The sequence below is a fragment of the Galeopterus variegatus genome, unplaced genomic scaffold (genome assembly GCF_000696425.1).
Source record: "Galeopterus variegatus unplaced genomic scaffold, G_variegatus-3.0.2 Scaffold1942, whole genome shotgun sequence".
Taxonomy (NCBI): domain Eukaryota; kingdom Metazoa; phylum Chordata; class Mammalia; order Dermoptera; family Cynocephalidae; genus Galeopterus; species Galeopterus variegatus.
In genome coordinates, this window is record NW_007728053.1 from 159,546 (window position 1) to 178,908 (window position 19,363).

A 19,363-nucleotide genomic window follows, 5' to 3' on the forward strand; every position below is an offset into this window, starting at 1 on the left:
GAGCCGCCGATGCAGCTCTACTGGACCTGGCTGCTGCAGTGGGTCCCGCTCTGGGTGGCCCCCAACACCATCACCATCCTCGGCCTCGCCATCAACCTGCTCACCACGCTCGTGCTCATCTCCTACTGCCCCACGGCCACCGAGGAGGTAGGGCTAGCTGCCCCGACTGCTGTCCCGGGAGTCTTGCGTTCCCCGCCCCAGCCCGGTGCGCTGCGGGCCGCTCGCTAGGGGCGCCAAAGGAGAGCGGAGACCCCCGAGCGGCTGAGCCTTCCCGGGGCCGCGGAGGGGCGACCACGGCCACTGTCCTCGCGCCCTTAGAGCCCCGAGCCGCACGGAGGCTGTAACTCCACTGCCCCAGTCCCGTGACCATCCCGATCCTCCCCACGGGGAGCGGAGGGGCTGTCAAGGTCACCGCCCCAGGCCCATGTCCGCCCAGATCCTCCCGGGGTCGCGGAGGGGCGGAGGCCTGCCTGTCCCGCCGCCACCCCAACCGACGCCAACCCGTGCGACCAGCGGTCGGGTACTTTGCACCTTGGGGACTGAGCACCGCCATCTCCGGACTGCCTGGAGTAAGGGCCAAGCCCGAGATGTTCTTTGGACACTTTTATAACCGGCTGTAATCAAAGGTTGTGCTACTTACCCTTAATTTACTGGTAGCACTGATCAAAGAAAAGTTACTTTTAAGAGGTAACTTCCTCTTTACTTCATTGACTTTTTCATGAAAAACAAACTAGGGAATTGTCATTGCAACAATCCTTATCATCACGACCCAGAGATCATAAAAGCGAACATATTTTATTAGCAATAATTATATCTGACCTGTGTCCAAAGTAAGAAGAGCAAATAATGTTGGCTTCGGACAACTGTTAATCAGAGGAGCACAGGGTTGAGAGCGGGGGGCGAGGGGTGAGTGGGGTTCAACTCCCATCTATGGCTTATTATAGTGCATGGGATCAATATTACATGGTACATTCTGTGACATTGCTTTCTTTTCTTTGTCCTCCAAATAGTTAAGTCCCTTTATAATCATATTTGGGCATAGGTCCAGTGGAGGACAGATTGAATTCAGGTTAAATAACAGGAATATAGTGGAAATGCTTCATACTCTCCATCCATGCATCCGTTTTGTAAAAAATGTTTGATAGAGCTTACATTTTAAAATATCTTGCCAATCGATCGATATATTTATTATATATTTCTTAGTAGACATCCCCATTGTTATTCATTTCCATATTGTTTGGAAAAAGTGAGCCTGTTATCAGAATTTCCCAGAAGCAGTGTATTAGAATGAAAAGATAGGTGGGTTGGAAGTGGAGGACTTGGCTTCTGACTAGCTCTGCCATAACAGACCTGCTGGGTCTGTTTTCCCATTTATAAAGTAGAAAATAAGGCCTGCCAAGCCAATTTCACAAGGATGCAGTTAGGACCAAATGACATATTATTTGCACATAAATGTAGAAAATTATAATTTGTTCAACAAATTAAAAATATTATTCAACACATTAAAAATATTACCATTATTAAACAATGTCCTGAAAATGCATAATTAAATTAATTTTGTTTGGGCCTAGGTTTGGCTACCAGCATTTGGATATTTCTGATATTGGCCAATTAAATCATGAATTCTTCAATGTTATTGTTAACTTAAGAACCATTTATTGAGCACTTATAAAAAGCAGAACATACAAACAAGTCCAAGAGCTCCTGTTTAGGGGAGTAAAGGGGGGCCTGATGGAAGAGGCAAATTTGTGTTTAATTTTTAGGCTTAGCCTCATTTTAAAAAAAGGGGGTGGGATGGGGATTTAAGGCACTTTAAAAAAAAAAAAAAAAAGTTAAAAAGTAGAATGGCCCAACAAAGGGGAATAAGGATTAAAAGAAGATGAAATTAGAAGAGTTTATGAAATGTATGTCATTAGATCCTGCATATGCTTCTAAGTGACTAAAGCAGTGTGGGGAAACACCATTACAGGAGCCACAATGCTTGTTTGCTAAAACCCCAGCAGTGTGAAAGAGCATAGCAGATCCCAACTATTTCACCTTAAGGTCATAGAACTAGTAAATGTTAGGACCGGTTAGGATTCAGATCTAAGTTGGTCTGAGTCCAAACCTCATTCTTTTTACTACGTACTGCCACCTGCTTGTTTGGAGTTTCTGCCTTTCTCTATGTAGTATGCAGGAAAAATACCTTTTATATAATACAGGTATGTAAAGTGCTTTCACATCCATTGTGGCATTTATGTCTTGTACCAACTCAAAGAGGTTGGCAAGTTTTTCCCCTCCTAGAATAGCCTTCCTGCCATCTCAGTATTTCTTCTATCTATCCATCCTGAAGAAACAGTAGTAGTTTATATATTTTCACAAGAGATTTCCTCTTATGAGCCCAGAGAGGTTAAGTGAGTAACCTGGCTTGGAACTTGTTTTCTGATCCTCAAACTTAAGAATTCATAGTGCTTTTTCAGACTTGACAGATTGCTTTTAGAAAGGGTCAGAAAAAACAGTATGGTTTTTGGATTTAGATGCTTGGGCTTATCTACTCATATAGGCTGTAATGTTGGCTATATATTTATATTAATAATAATATTTGATATATTTTTAACTACTGTGGACATAACTGGGAATGAAGGGAAACTAATAAAAAAAAAGTTGTGATTTATATTAAGCTTCTGCAATGGTGCTCTGGACTGCTTTTCAGCCATTATTTCTGTTAAGGAACTTCCCACCCCAGTCCAATTGCACTACTTACTATAGCAATGATTTCCCTCCTTCATGTCCCTCTCTTTTCTCCTTCCTCTTCCTTTCTCCTGCCCCACTTATCCAACTTCCTACCCATCTTCAATGCCTAATTCTAACACTACCTACATATGAAATTTTTCTTCCTTTTCCCAAGTCAAATCAACCACTTAATCCTCTGAACTCCCATAATGATAACTAACATTTATGAGATATTTACTGTGGCAAAAGTTTAAGCTGCTTTTGTTCCATTATAACATTCAATCCTCTCAACAACCTTATGAATAAGGCACTGTTAATATCCTCATTTCACAGATTAGGAAACTGAAGGGAAATTAATCTCTTCTAGGGTCACATAGCTTTAAGTGGGGATCAGGATTCCAAGCCAGAAAGCTATGCCTCCTTTGTATGGCTTTGTAGCTCTCCTGTGGATTTCATTTTATTTTAGTTATGTGTGTCCTTATTGAGTAGGACAACCCACCAGATTTTCATTTTTTTTTTTTTGTCTTTTTTCATGACCGGTAACGGGATCGCAACCCTCAGTGTCGCGCCCGTACCGCGACCGGCAACAGGATCGCAACCCTCGGTGTCGTGCCCGCACCGCGCTCAACCAGCGAGCGGACAGGTCTCTATATGGGATCCAAACCCCGTACCGCGACCGGCAACAGGATCGCAACCCTTGGTGTCGTGCCCGCACCGCGCTCAACCAGCGAGCGGACAGGTCTCTATATGGGATCCGAACCTAGCGGACAGGTCTCTATATGGGATCCAAACCCTCGGCGGGAGTGCCGCACTCTACCAAGTGCACCACCGGGCCAGCCCCAGATTTTAAATTAAGACAGCAATTGCACATTTGTATAACCTCCATAGCACAGTGCCTTGCATGAAGCAAATGCTTAGTAAATATTTGCTAAATTATTGACTGCATGAATGAAAAAACAGTATAATCTTGAGAAATGATGGTTTTCAACCATTAGTGTTAGCTGTTCTTGTATTAAATATTTACCAATTGTTTGGCCTGTGTAAGTTTGAGGAGAGTAAGCAAGTCGTAGGGTGAATGAAGAAAATAGGAACTGAACTGTCTCCTTCTCATCTTGATAAAGCAATTCTATCTGAACACCAATCTATGTTTGTAATCCTGGTCCCCATTCCTCGGCCACCTAATCCTAAAATGGAATCACAGTTTCTTAGAGTTTGAAAGGACCTTAAATCTTATTTAATGCAGTTCCTACATTTATATGTGATAACTTAGTGATTCAAATTGAGTTCCTCTAGCTCCAGACTAGTAGCATTCTCTACTACAAAACACTCACTCCATACTCTTATTTTTGACTGATGTAAACTGTGACTTCATTCCTTTTTACTTATTTGATTAAATGTTTTTGCCCTGCCTTCTTATCTGTATATATAAATCCATGTCAGCATCTCTATTAAGAGTATGTTTATAGCAGACAGGTGTCTAGCTTAGGGCCAGGTCAAAGAGCATTGACTAACGCATTTCTTTTGTTTATGATGATAGAAAATTGAGCCGAAAAGCAAGTATACCTGAGGAAGCCAGAAAGACCTTAAGAAATGGTTTATTCCCTGTTTAGATAACTCACATTATAGTTGCCTGGTTACTACATAGTACAGAGTTATTTGTTTGCATTCACACAAGAGTCACTAGCAGAGACAAAGAAAAGAAGAGGATGTCTCTTTACACAAAACCCATTCCAGAGTGACAGAAGAAGCATCTTCTCTACGATAATATTGGGGGACTGAACACACCTCTCAGCATTGGACAGATCATCTAGGCAACAAATCAACAGACTAACCATTATTCTTTCAGAAGGAGAGAAGAAATCTAGGGTAATTAGAGGGGTGAGGGGGGAGGGAGCGAGGGAAGGGGAGAGATTGGACAAGGGGCATGAAGTAAGTATATTTGTAACAATATATATGCTAGTAATATTGATTTGATCAATGTATCTCAACATTGAACCCCCAAAATATGTATAATCAATTATGATTCAATAAAACTTTTTTTTAAAAAAAGTGAAATGAGAGAGAGAGAGGAAACTCTAGGACCCAAGAAAGGTTCCAAGCTGGTCTCAGTAATAAGTATTAACTGAGCCCTTAGGTGCATGCACTATTCTAGCTTCTGGGAAAGCACTAAAAAAAAACCCCATATCTGAGTTATAAGCATTCTGGCCTCTCTGTAGCATCAGGGGTGGGGCACCTTTCTTTCTGTTCCACAGTACAGGAAAGCAGGAACCATTAAAGTGAGATAAACAGGAAGTATCATACAGAGCTTGGTTTCACTTCCTGGGGGAATGGAGCTCTAGGTGGAACTTCAGGCAGGAAATGAATCCTTCAAATGATTGGGCTTCATAAGGGAACAGAGATACTCTGTTCCCACACAGTGAGGGTTGTTTTAATGAGAGAGAGAAAGAGATGTGACCTATGAATTTAGTCACTTAATGGCCAGTCAGCCAGGTGGGAAGGATGCTAATGGATCACACAGCCCTCCATGGCAGAGGACACAGAGCATTAACCTTAGTATAGGGGAAACAGTAGCACTGTCTGTTGTGAGAATTAAATGAATTATTACATATAAAGTGCTTATAAAAGTGTCTGGTATATGGAAGGAGCTCAATAAATGTTAGTAATTGTTGTTATTAATACTGATACTACATCAGATAATTTTAGGTGATTCATAGGTAAACTTTTCATTTTAATATTTATATATTGATTTTAATGTATTTTAGAAAAATGTAATGTATTTTAAAAATAGCTAGCATATCAAGTCTATGATTTTATAGGCAAAAGTAGAAGGAATTATCACTTTAAAAAAACAAAATAAAATATCATCATGCTTCAGTTTCCAGTTATTAATAACTAAATTGATATAGTAATTTAGTTTCCTTTAATCTTACAGTGATAGTATCTTATGCTTCCATATGATTATGAAGATATAAATTTCCATAAAGTAAGGATTTTGAAGTGGAAAGCCTTGATTCTATAAGAATTTTCCACCTGTTTCCATTCATTTTTATTATAGATTTAAAGATCTTACAATTGACTTATTTGAAGAAATGGTAGGCTACAATTGTGAAAAAATTAATGACTTATGTAGAACCTCTTCCCTTGGTTAAATAAGGTTTCTCCTTTATTAACCTTTAGTTAAGATGATTTCAGAACTTTGCATTTTTAACTTGTTGCTGCCACCTGTGAAATTTAAAACCAAGGGAACTATACCATAGAAACAGTGCATTGTTATAAGGTCATGAACACTACCATCATTGTATAGTTTCATATATTTGTAAGCTTGAGATACCAATGATCTAATGAGCATGCTGGGTACAACAGAAAGCCTATGTACAGGCACACCGCCAGCACCTTGGAGCCCACCCGGGGATGGAGGATGGAGCTAGGGACCGGACCCGTTCCCTCCCCCCAACCAAGCACACCGCCAGTGCCTCGGGGCCCAGCGATGTACCTGAGGCATGGAGTGGGAAACACCCCCCCCCACACACAACCAGGCACACCACCAGCACCAAGGGGCATACCAAAAACATCACCTCCATGTGGGTGGCCCACCATAGCCACCACAATAACCTCGGCTGCCGCAAAAGTGGCTAAACATCACAACCACCACACAGATGGTCCACCAGCCACTGGAGTGCATTGATACAAGGAGAGTCATCAAGCAGCAACCAAAGAAAAGATGAGGATGTCTCTCTTCCACAAAGCCCATTTCAGAGTGACAGAAGAAGCATCTTCTCTACGATAATATTGGGGGACTGAACACACCTCTCAGCATTGGACAGATCATCTAGGCAACAAATCAACAGACTAACCATTATTCTTTCAGAAGGAGAGAAGAAATCTAGGGTAATTAGAGGGGTGAGGGGGGAGGGAGCGAGGGAAGGGGAGAGATTGGACAAGGGGCATGAAGTAAGTATATTTGTAACAATATATATGCTAGTAATATTGATTTGATCAATGTATCTCAACATTGAACCCCCAAAATATGTATAATCAATTATGATTCAATAAAACTTTTTTTTAAAAAAAGTGAAATGAGAGAGAGAGAGGAAACTCTAGGACCCAAGAAAGGTTCCAAGCTGGTCTCAGTAATAAGTATTAACTGAGCCCTTAGGTGCATGCACTATTCTAGCTTCTGGGAAAGCACTAAAAAAAAAACCCATATCTGAGTTATAAGCATTCTGGCCTCTCTGTAGCATCAGGGGTGGGGCACCTTTCTTTCTGTTCCACAGTACAGGAAAGCAGGAACCATTAAAGTGAGATAAACAGGAAGTATCATACAGAGCTTGGTTTCACTTCCTGGGGGAATGGAGCTCTAGGTGGAACTTCAGGCAGGAAATGAATCCTTCAAATGATTGGGCTTCATAAGGGAACAGAGATACTCTGTTCCCACACAGTGAGGGTTGTTTTAATGAGAGAGAGAAAGAGATGTGACCTATGAATTTAGTCACTTAATGGCCAGTCAGCCAGGTGGGAAGGATGCTAATGGATCACACAGCCCTCCATGGCAGAGGACACAGAGCATTAACCTTAGTATAGGGGAAACAGTAGCACTGTCTGTTGTGAGAATTAAATGAATTATTACATATAAAGTGCTTATAAAAGTGTCTGGTATATGGAAGGAGCTCAATAAATGTTAGTAATTGTTGTTATTAATACTGATACTACATCAGATAATTTTAGGTGATTCATAGGTAAACTTTTCATTTTAATATTTATATATTGATTTTAATGTATTTTAGAAAAATGTAATGTATTTTAAAAATAGCTAGCATATCAAGTCTATGATTTTATAGGCAAAAGTAGAAGGAATTATCACTTTAAAAAAACAAAATAAAATATCATCATGCTTCAGTTTCCAGTTATTAATAACTAAATTGATATAGTAATTTAGTTTCCTTTAATCTTACAGTGATAGTATCTTATGCTTCCATATGATTATGAAGATATAAATTTCCATAAAGTAAGGATTTTGAAGTGGAAAGCCTTGATTCTATAAGAATTTTCCACCTGTTTCCATTCATTTTTATTATAGATTTAAAGATCTTACAATTGACTTATTTGAAGAAATGGTAGGCTACAATTGTGAAAAAATTAATGACTTATGTAGAACCTCTTCCCTTGGTTAAATAAGGTTTCTCCTTTATTAACCTTTAGTTAAGATGATTTGAAGAAATGGTAGGCTACAATTGTGAAAAAATTAATGACTTATGTAGAACCTCTTCCCTTGGCTAAATAAGGTTTCTCCTTTATTAACCTTTAGTTAAGATGATTTCAGAACTTTGCATTTTTAACTTGTTGCTGCCACCTGTGAAATTTAAAACCAAGGGAACTATACCATAGAAACAGTGCATTGTTATAAGGTCATGAACACTACCATCATTGTATAGTTTCATATATTTGTAAGCTTGAGATACCAATGATCTAATGAGCATGCTGGGTACAACAGAAAGCCTATGTATTTGCAAAGGCTGCTTTAACCCTGAAAAATAAATATTTGTAGAAGGCATTTTTTTTTTAAGTGCAATAGGTAGGAATATAGTGACTGGAGATAGATATGTTGGTGCTCTTTGATTTCTCCCTAGGGAAGAGTGTTTAAAAAGGGAACAGCTATGAGACAATATCAAGTCAGAAATAAACAAGCTGGACAAGAGGACTTTGTGGATGGAGTGGATCTGGAGTATGAAGTTGGGGGGGTTGAGAACTAGGCTGTGAAAAACTTAGTAGTGGGTGAAGAGCTTGTGTTAACTCCATATATTTTACTTCTTCTAAGATTAGTTTGGGATGGGCAGCCAGAGGAGCCTGGAGCACATGAAAGCCCTGCCCTAAATGGTCCTATTGTACAAATTGAAATTTTATTTTTGTATGAAGACCTTCATTGTTACCCTTGGTCCATTGACTTGGGGACATTTGTTGAACATATACAATACTCTGTGCCAGTCACTGTGCTAGAGTACTGGGAATGTAGCAGCGAGCAAGAAAGACACAGTCTTTGCCCTTGTCTGCTTTAGTCATTTTACCCTAGAAAAGGAAATTTGTTAGGTGAGAAGGAATGAGGAAAAGAGAAGAGAAAAGTTGAGGTTCTGGTCAAGATGGTGGAATAGACAGTCCCCAGCGTCACTGTCTTCCACAAATCAACCAATTTACAACTATAAAAATTTAACAACAGCCAAGCTGGGGCCACTGGAGCTCAGGGGAAGAGGAGGAGAGACCTACAGAGTTCATGAAGGTGGGAGAAACCATGATGAGAGAAGGAAAAAACTGCTCAGAGTGTTTTGGGCTGTGGCTGCTTTAAGGCTAGAACTGCTGAGCGCACAGACCAGGAGCCAGCAGAAGCCACAGCTGTGCCCTTCAGATGGAGTTGCTTGGAGGTGGCAGGGGAAAAGAGGGCCTTGGTAGCCCCAAGGACAGCAAGACCACTAATAGCAAGGAGCCAGAACAGTTGAAAAAGGGGAGCTATTCAGAGGCCGGTGAGTCATCACAAGGGACCGGTGCTGGGCCCGTCCCATGGGAAGTGTTTGGAGCACGGGCAGTGGGGTAGACAGGCCCACCAGGAGAACACTGGGACACAGGAAGGACAGCCGATCCACCCCCCAATCAGTGCAGGCCCACAAAGAGGAGACTGGTTGGGAATGCAGAATTGCATGGAGTGCAGTTTGAAAAGATTCAGGCCCAGATCAGAGTTTATACACAACCCAGGTGCACCTTGTTTCTGGAAAGCCGCAAGTACCTATAAGGTCAACCATTAAATCCTGAGCTGCACAAAAAGTCTTCCCTAGGGAAATAGCAGCAAAGCACCCATTTAGCTCAATAACACAGCTCAAGTACTGGTTACCACAGGAAGTTCCCCTGTTTTAAAAGTAAGCAAAGGACAAAAAATTAGTTCCAGCCCAGGCACACCACCAGCGCCTCAGGGCCCACCAGGGGACCTGAGGTATAGTGCTGGGGACCAGACCCCCCACCCACAACGAGGCACACCACCAGCGCCAAGGAGCATGCCAAAAACATCGCCTCCATGTGGGTGGCCCACCATAGCCACCAAGTTATCTTGGCTGCTGCAAAAGTGACTAGATATCACAACCACCACGCAGATGCGCTGCCAGCCACTGGAGTGCATTGACACAAGGAGAGTCACAAGTAGAGACCAAAGAAAAGAAGAGGATGTCTCTTCACAAAGCCCATTCCAGAGTGACAGAGAAGCATCTTCTCTGATAATATTGGGGGACCTGAACACACCACTCAGCACTGGACAGATCATCTAGGCAACAAATCAACAGAGTAACCATTACTCTTTCAGAGGGAGAGAAGAAATCTAAGGTTATCAGTGGGCGGGGGGAGGAAGAGGGGGATAGGGAGAAATTGAACAAGGGGCATAAAGAATAAGTATGATTTGTAACAATATACATACTAGTAATATTGATTTGATCAACATATGTCAACATTGAATCCCAGAAATATGTATAATCAATTATGATTCAATAAAAAAAAGGAAGAAATGGTCTTTCATCAAAAAGAATAATGGCAGAATTAATCAGAGGGAAAAATATTTGTTTATGTATGTATTGGCTTGTTTTTTGCAAGAGATCGGTAAAGGTACAACTTTCAAAATTGTGGAGAAATTTTTTTTTCTAATTAGAAAAGATCTCATTTTGTGATGTTATTTCCATGTTCTAATAATATAGTCAATCTGTTCTCACTGTCAAGGTTTCTTAAAGCATCATTGTCCTTTCAGATGAATTGCATGCATATTAAACATGTCCAGTTTCATCAGCATCATTGAAGTACTTGTGGATAAACACTAGTCATTTTTTTTAAAGTTTCCTAAAACACGCTACAAGTTTATCCTGCTCTCTTATATCCTGACTACTGTTTTTTAAATGTATAATCAGACACCTAATACCTTAGAAATACTGACACCATAAGTTTTTTTAGAATGTACACCACTCAATAATCTACATTTGCTCAAAGTTATGTTTAATTTTTCAGGGAGCATTAGGCCATAAATAAGAGAATGACTGAACCTTATCATTGATAGTACCACTCAGTGAGATGCATTTTATGAGCTTGTGTTTAGACATGCAACTCCTATGGTGCTATTTGACAACATCGGATAGTTTGGAGCCTGTGGACATTCATGAATGTTGTTCTTTTTGTTGTTGTTATGTTCCGTTTTGTTGGCAGATTTGCATTTATCAATTAAAATACAAAGAAATGAAAAAAAGAAGAGAAAAATTAATTTTGGTTTGGGGGGAGCTTTGATTAGAGAGGGCAAACTGAAGGTACTAGTGTTGTTTCTCTTTTTGTTTGTGGACAAGGCAATGAGTTGCAGGGTTGTGGGCAAAGAAAAAGAAAAGTAGATGGCTCCTCTCACCTGAGTGGTCCTTCGGTCACTGCCTGTTCCTGGTCCCTTTATCTTTAAGATTCTTATATTCTTGGGCTATTCATTAGAATGAAGGTAGACAGGATTTCGTCAGAGGTGCAGTTCATCTCTGGATGTTTTCTAGAAAAGCAAATTGTGTGAAAATTAAGTAAATTGACAGACCACCAGACTCAGTTTTCTTTTTTCCAGTATAAGCTTTGTGCCTTTGAGACTAAGGTAGTAGTGTTTGACTTCCAGGCTAGGATGTTAGTTTAGTTTGTTGGTGCTTCTATGCAATTACGGTGTTCTTAGAAAGCACTGAGGAAGTCTTAAAATCATAATCTAATTTTCTCTAATGCTATAATGAATAATAGAATTCTATAAAGAATTCAAGTAACTAGAAAAGGTAAAATTTTCCAAATACTTTTTATATAGCTCTTTTTCAGTGGTGTAACTGAAAACAATTTAAATTTATCAGTGGAGGACTTTTTAAATATGACTAGGGGTTATGATTGATTCTTTGTAATTATTTTGTTTTCTAGAATAAACTTATATAATAACCTAAATTATGATATACCCACATAACTGAAAACCATGCAGTCGTTAACAAGAATGATGTAGATCTCTGTGTTTGACGTGGAAAGATTCCTATGATATATTGTTAAGTTCTGATCTTAAAGAAACAGTAGATATTATGAAAACTATATAATTAAAAACTTTGAATGTTAGGAATCTAATATTACCTGAAGAAGTTTTACTATTTGGAATAGATTCCTTCTGTAGAAGTAGTCTGATATATTGCTTATGACTTTGTAATTCACAATCCAAGCCTGATTTTTCAGTCCTTAAATTTTAAATTTTTGAAAATAAGTTCACATGAAAACTAGAATTGAGTTGGGGTGGCTCTGTGATCCTGCTTCCTTCAGGAGTCTCTTCTGTAAACTGTACCTTTTTTGGAAAGACTCCTGGAAGGAAAGTGTCCTGCTGTGCCTGGCCATGTGGACTCCTAATCTGTTTGCAGAGATAACAGGTTAGAAAATAAGTTGGAAAAATGCAAACTATTTAATTCCTTCCAGCTGGGAACAGAGATGATGCCTGAAAGGAAAAGAGAAGATAGGTCTGGCTCCTGAGGCTTTGGAAGACTGAAAAAACTTGGAAAGACTTGGAAAAGGAGTGAGCCAGGTATTGGCAGATCAGTGTGCCTTTCTGGAAAAGGATACAGACCTTTCGTGGCTTGTAGCATTTCCTGTGGCTCACTTGCAATTGTGTTGTGTAAGGGGGAAGGTGCTTCTCATCAGGTTTCATGGAATAGGTAGTTTGTGATGAATTCAGGTAAGAAGTTCCATCCAGTTTTTGTAGCCTGTGGCAGGACAGATGTCATATTGTAGGGCAAGTCAGAAACCGTGTTTGATTCCTGGACCCAGCCTAGCTGCTTGCCTTGATGTGAATTATCACTTCTCCCTAAGTTTCACTTTCATCTTTAATAAAAAGAACATGATAATAACTGCGCTGCCTCTGTGGATTTCTGTAAGAAATTAATTAATACATTTAAAAAGCCCTTTGTTGTACTGTTCAAGATCGTATGACCTTCTCAGTCTTAACCTCTTATAATTTCCTATGGATCTTCAGCTGTAGGAACATGGATCTAGCCACTGATTCATGAGTAATCCTTTCACTTTCAGGCCTCTACCTTGGTTTCTGCCTAGACCTCCTCTTCTTTTCCCTGTTAAATTCCTCCTACTTAAACTTTAAATCTTAACTCCTCTACTATCCTTCTTTAGGTCTAATAGAGTTTGTTTTATAAATCTGGCTGCTCCAACATTGGGTGCATATATATTTATGATTGTTATGTCTTCTTGATGGATCACCGCACTCTACCGAGTGAGCCACGGGCCGGCCCTAATGAAGCAGTTTTAAACAACTTCAGAGCCCACTCCCAACTGTGGTGTGAAGAAGTAACCAAATTTATTTCAGTAGGATTTCTCTTAACACCTTGACCATTAGACCTCCCTGCAGCCAGTCTCTCAGATCAGCGGTCAGAATTAAGCTTTTAATGTTGACCTTTGGGAACAGTCCTTGAGAAGCTCTAGATGTTCAGTCTAAAAAGTTGTATAGAAGGGAGAAATGGAAGATCCCTCAAGTAGACAATTTAGTTTCAGGAGTCTATCATTTGGGAGAAGAATATTTGATGGAAAATAAATGATAAAAGAAAAATGACATTTTATGTTTATTCCAGAAATTTTAATAAATTCAACTTCCAATTTTACATATATTTGAAGTATAACTTTCCTCTCATTTTATCATCAAAATTAAAACAATATAATTTTTCACAGTAGAATAAAATGGGTAAGAATTTCCTGGTTAGATACAGCAACTAATTTTCGACAAGGGCACAAAGAAGATACAATGTCTTCTCAATAAATGTTGCTGGGAAAATGGATTTCCACATGCAAAAGAATGAAATTGGACCCATTCTTATACCACACAAAAATCAACTCAAAGTGGATAAAAGACCTAAATATAAGATCAGACACTATATAAAACTCGTAGAAGAGAACATAGGGGAAAAGCTCCTGGACGCTGGCCTTGGCAATGCGTTATTGGCTATCACACACCAAAAGCTCAGGCCACAAAAGCAAAAATAAATAAATGGGACTTCATTAAACTAAAAAAACTTCTGCACAGCAAAGGAAACAATCAACAAAATGAAATAGCAGCCTATAGATTGGGAAAAATATTTGCAAACCATATATCTGATAAGGGTTTAATATCCAAAATTTATAAAGAACTTACAACTCAGTATTGGAAAACTAAATAACCCAGTTAAAAAATGGCTAAAAGACCTGAATAGACATTTCTCCAAAGACATAAAAATGGCCAACAGGTATATGAAAAGATGCTCAACATCATTAATCAACAAATGCAAATCAAAACCACTATGAGATACTACCATACACCTGTTAGGATGGCTTTTATCAAAAAATCAAAAGGTAGCAAATGTTGACAAGGGTGTGGAAAAAAGAGAACTCTTGAACATCGACCATTGGCGGGAATGTAGATTGGTACAGCCATTATGGAAAACAGTATAGAGGTTTCTAAAGAAATTAAAAATAGTTCTATTTTTAATTGTTCTATTTTTTTATTTAACTACCATATTAGCCAGCAATCCCTCTTCTGGGCACATACCCAAAGGAAATTAAATACTACCTCATAAAGATATCTGCATTGTTATGTTCATTGCAGCATTCACAATAGCCATAATATGGAAACAACCTAAGTGTACATCGATGGACAAATGGACAAAGAAACCGTGATACAAATATACAATGGAGTATTATTTAGTCTTAAAAAAGAACGACGTCTTGTCATTTGCCATAGCTTGGATGAGCTTGAAGGACATTATGCTAAGTGAAATAAGCCAGACAAGGAAAGAAAAATATTGCATGATCTCACTTATATTTGGAATCTAAAATAAGTATAAAATATGTATTTATACATATATATATTTAAACAGAGATAGGGAATAAAACAGTGGTTGATGGGGGTAGGGGAATAGAGAGATGCAGGTCAAAGGATACAGAGTAGCAGATACGTAGGATGAACCAATCTAGAACTCTAATGTACAACATGAAGACTTTAGGTAATAGAATTGTAGTATGTACGGGATTTGTGTTACATGAGTAGATTTTAGCTGCTTTTGCCACAAAAACAACAATAACAAAAAAGGGGTAACTATGTGAGGTGATGACATGTTAATTTGCTTCACTATAGAAACCTTTTTACCGTCTATATGTATCCCATAATATCATGTTGTATGCCTTAAATATACACAATAAAATTTATTTTTTATTTATTTATTTATTTATTTTTTGTCTTTTGTCTTTTTTCCGTGTCCGGCAACGGATCGCAACCCTCAGTGCTGCCCCTGCCCCGGACCGGGGACCGGCAACGGGATCGCAAGCCTCGGCGCTGCTCCCGCGCCTCGCTCAGCCAGCGAGCGGGAACCGGTCTGTACATGGGATCCGAACCCTCGGACGGGAGCACCGCCGCGCCTCCCAAGCGGTGCACTATCCAGTGCGCCACCGGGCCGGCCCTAAAATTTATTTTTTAAAAAATAATTTTCTTGGGCTGGCCCGGAGGCGCACTGCTACAGTGCGCCGCTTGGAAGTGCGGTGGCGCTCCCGCCGAGGGTTCGGATCCCACATACAGACCGGTTCCTGCTCACTGGCTGAGCGAGGTGCGGGCGCAACACCGAGGGTTGCGATCCCGTTGCCGGTCCCGGTCCGGTACGGGCGCGACACTGAGGGTTGTGATCCGTTGCCAGACACGAAAAAAGACAAAAAGGAAAAAAAAAGAATTTGCTAGTTTGAAAAGGATTAACAGGATTATTCTTTGCAAAATACTTTGGGATTCTTTCAAGAGATTCTAGTGTATTGTTTTCCATTTTTGTTTTTTTCATTTTTGTACTGTAATGATGATTTCTCAATTCTCTGTTTTTTAGCCACTTGTAAAATTGTTTCATAATTTCCAGATAAGCTTTAAAAAATATGCTCAATTTTAATATGAATGTTTGTAACATTTTAATGTTTGTAACTCAGTTGACTTATCTTCTTAAATTATGTCGCTTCCCAAGCGGCGCACTATCCAGTGCACCACCGGGCCGGCCCCTAAATTATGTCTATTTTATACTGCTTTTTTTTAAAATAAGAGAGACAGTATATCCTTTTAAGCAATTAGGAGTACAATCATTAGTAGTATTGGGCATCTAATATTAACAAATGGTGGAATTTTTGTTGAGGATAGTTCAAAGTAAACTTTTATTTACTTAGAAAGATTAAGGAATGGGGTAATCAGGTTGATTGAATATTTGTAGAATTACCACATAAACCATATATAGGTTGGTATTTAAAAAATTATATTTGCTACTAAAAGAATGCAAAACACAATTCAATAATAGTAGCTTTTGTTGAGCACTTACTATATTCCAGGCTGTGTGTAAAAAACTATCCAATAATTTTTCACCAGATACAACTACAAGCATACCTCAGAGATATTGTGGGTCGATTCCAGACCAGTGCAATAAAGTGGATATTGCAATAAAGCGAGTCACACAATTTTTTTGATTTCACAGTGCATATAAAAGTTAGACTATACTATATACTATATATATATAAAATATACTATACTGTACATAGTTTACACTATACTGTAGTTTATTAAGTGTGCAATAGCATTATGTTTAAAAATCAATGTACATACCTTGATTTAAAATACTTTATTGCTAAAAAATGCTAACAATCATCTGAGCCTTCATTCAGCGAGTCTTATCTTTTTGCTAATGGAGGGTCTTGCCTTGATGTTGATGGCTGCTGACTGATCAGAGTGGTGGTTGCCAAAGGTTGAGGTGGCTGTGGCAATTTCTTGAAATAAGACAACAATGAAGTTTGTCAGACAATTGACGCTTTCTTTCACAAAAAATTTCTTTGTAGCATGCAATGATGTTCGATAGCATTTTACCCACAGTAGAACATCTTTCAAAACAGGTGTCAGTCCTCTCAACCCTGCTGCTGCTTTATCAACTAAGTTTATGTAATATTCTAAATCTTTTGTTATCATTTCAACAATGCTCATAGCATCTTCACCAGGAGTAGATTCCATCTCAAGAAACTACTTTCTTTGCTTAGCCATAAAAAGCAACTCCTTATTCATTAGTTTATGAGATTGCAGCAATTCGGTCACATCTTCGAGCTCCACTTCTAATTCTAGTTCTCTTGCTATTTCTGCCATATCTGCAGTTACTTCCTTGACTGAAGTCTTCAACCCCTCAAAGTCATCCATAAGGATTGGAATCAACTTCTTCCAAACCCCTGTTAATGTTGATATTTTGACCTCCTCCCATGAATCATGAATGCTTTTAATGATACCTAGAATGGTGAATCCCTTCCAGAAGGTTTTCAAATTACTTTGTCCAGACCCATCAGAGAAATCACTATCTATGGCAGCTTTAGCCTTAAGAAAGGAATTTCTTAAATAATAAGACTTGAAAGTCAAAATTACTCCTTGATCTGTGGACCACAGAATGTACATTGTATTAGCAGTCATGAAAACAGCATTAATCTCCTTGTACATCTCCATCAGGCACATTGTCAATGAGCAGTAATATTTTGAAAGGAATCTTTTTTTCTCAAGAGTGGGCTTAAAACATTCAGTAAATGATGCTGTAAACAGATGTACTGTTATCTAGGCTTTGTTTTTCCATTTATAGAGCATAAGTAGAATAAATTTGGTATAACTCTCAAGCACCCTAGGATTTTCGAGTGGTACATGAGCATTGGCTTCAACTTAAAGCCAACAATTGCACTTGCCCCTGACAAGACAGTCAGCCTGTCCTTTGAAGCTTTGAAGCAAGGCTTTGACTTATTCTTTCTAGCTATGGCAGTACTAGATGGTATCTTCTTCCAATATAAGGCTGTTTTATGTACACTGAAAATCTTGTTTAGTGTCGCCACTTCATCAGTGATCTTAGCTAGATCTTCTGGGTAACTTGGTGCAGCTTCTACATCAGCACTTGCTGCTTCACCTTGCACTTGTATGTTTTGGAGATGTCATCTTTGTTTAAACCTCATGAACCAACCTTTGCTAACTTCAAACTTTTCTTCTGCAGCTTCCTCTCCTCTCGCAGCCATCATAGAGTTGAAGAGAGTTAGGGCCCTTCTTTGGATTAGGCTTTGGCATAAAGGGAGTATTGTGGCTGGTTTGATCTTCTATCCAGACCACTGAAACTTTCTCCACATGAGCAATAAGGCTGTTTTGCCTTCTTATCGTTCATGTGTTCACTGGAGTAGCACTTTTAATTTCCTTCAAGAGCTTTTCCTTTGCATTCACAACTTGGCTAACTGGCGCAAGAGGCCTAGCTTTTGCTTTTGGCCTATCTCGGTTTTTGACATGTCTTCCTCACTAAGCTTAATCATTTCTAGCTTTTGATCTAAAGTGAGAGACATGTGACTCTTTCACTTGAGCACTAAAAGGCCATTGTAGTGTTATTAATTGGCCTAATTTCAATATTGTTGTGTCTCGGAGAATAGGGATGCTCTTGGAGAGGGTGAGAGACAGGGGAACAGTAAGTGTGGAGCATTTAGAACATGTACAACATTTATTGATTAGGTCAGTTCATGAGTGCAGTTCACGGCACCCCAAAACAATTACAATAGTAACATCAGGGCCGGCCCGGTGGCACACTGGATAGTGCACCGCTTGGGAAGCGCGGCGGCGCTCCCGTCCGAGGGTTCGGATCCCACATGCAGACCGGTTCCCGCTCACTGGCTGAGCGAGGCACGGGAGCAACACCGAGGCTTGCAATCCCGTTGCCGGTCCCTGGTCCGGTACGGGGGCGACACTGAGGGTTGCGATCCGTTGCCGGACACGGAAAAAAGACAAAAAAAAAAAAAAATAGTAACATCAAAGATCACTGATCACAGACCACTGTAACAGATATAATAATGAGAAAGTTTGAAATATTGCAAGAACTACCAAAAAAATGACAGAGAGACATGAACTGAGTGCACACTGTTGGATATATGGTGTCGATACACTTGCTAGACACAGGGTTGCCACAAACCTTCTATTTGTAAAAAACATACAGTATTTGTGAAATGCAGTAAAGTGAAGTGCGATAAAATGAGGCGTGCCTCTCTAAGTATTATTCTCATCTTACAGATGAGGTAATGTAGGCTTGAAGAGGTTAAATGACTTGCCCAAGGTCACATGGCTATTAAATGACAGAGCCAAGGACTCAAACACAGATCTAACTTCAAATCCTAGTTCTTAATCTTGCTATACTTCCTCTCCGAGATGTAGAATTCTGGGCCAACCATTGCTGTTATCACACAAGTCCCTGAGGAAGTGGAATATATTTATAAAGTGCTAAAAGAAAAGAACGGTCATTATTAGAATCTTTTTTTCTGTTGTTCAAATTGGATAATTTATTGATCTGTCTTCAAGTTTACTGACTTTTTCCTCTCGTTATTATCTGTGTTTCTATATGTGATATGTCTTTTTTCCCTGGCTTCTTTTATGATTTTCTCTTTATTACTGGTTTCAGTGATTTGATTATAACGTACTGTGGTGGGTTTTTTAAATATATTTATTCTGGGCCGGCCCGGTGGCACACTGCGCTAGTGCGCCGCTTGGGAAGCGCGGAGGCGCTCCCGCCGAGGGTTCGGATCCCACATACAGACCGGTTCCCGCTCA

At 39.5% G+C, this 19,363-nt stretch overlaps 1 protein-coding gene across 3 annotated transcripts in view; it reads left to right on the top strand.

Moving 5' to 3' along the window:
• Positions 1-6: 6 nt before the first annotated feature.
• CHPT1 (choline phosphotransferase 1) overlaps positions 7-19,363 on the top strand; it is a 41,591-nt gene continuing 22,234 nt past the window's right edge. For all 3 annotated transcript variants that reach the window (XM_008579688.1, XM_008579690.1, XM_008579689.1), the window contains exon 1: positions 7-147. In XM_008579688.1, coding sequence (XP_008577910.1) covers positions 10-147 — 138 coding nt within the window. In that variant the 5' untranslated portion in view covers positions 7-9. The remainder of the gene's footprint in view (positions 148-19,363) is intronic.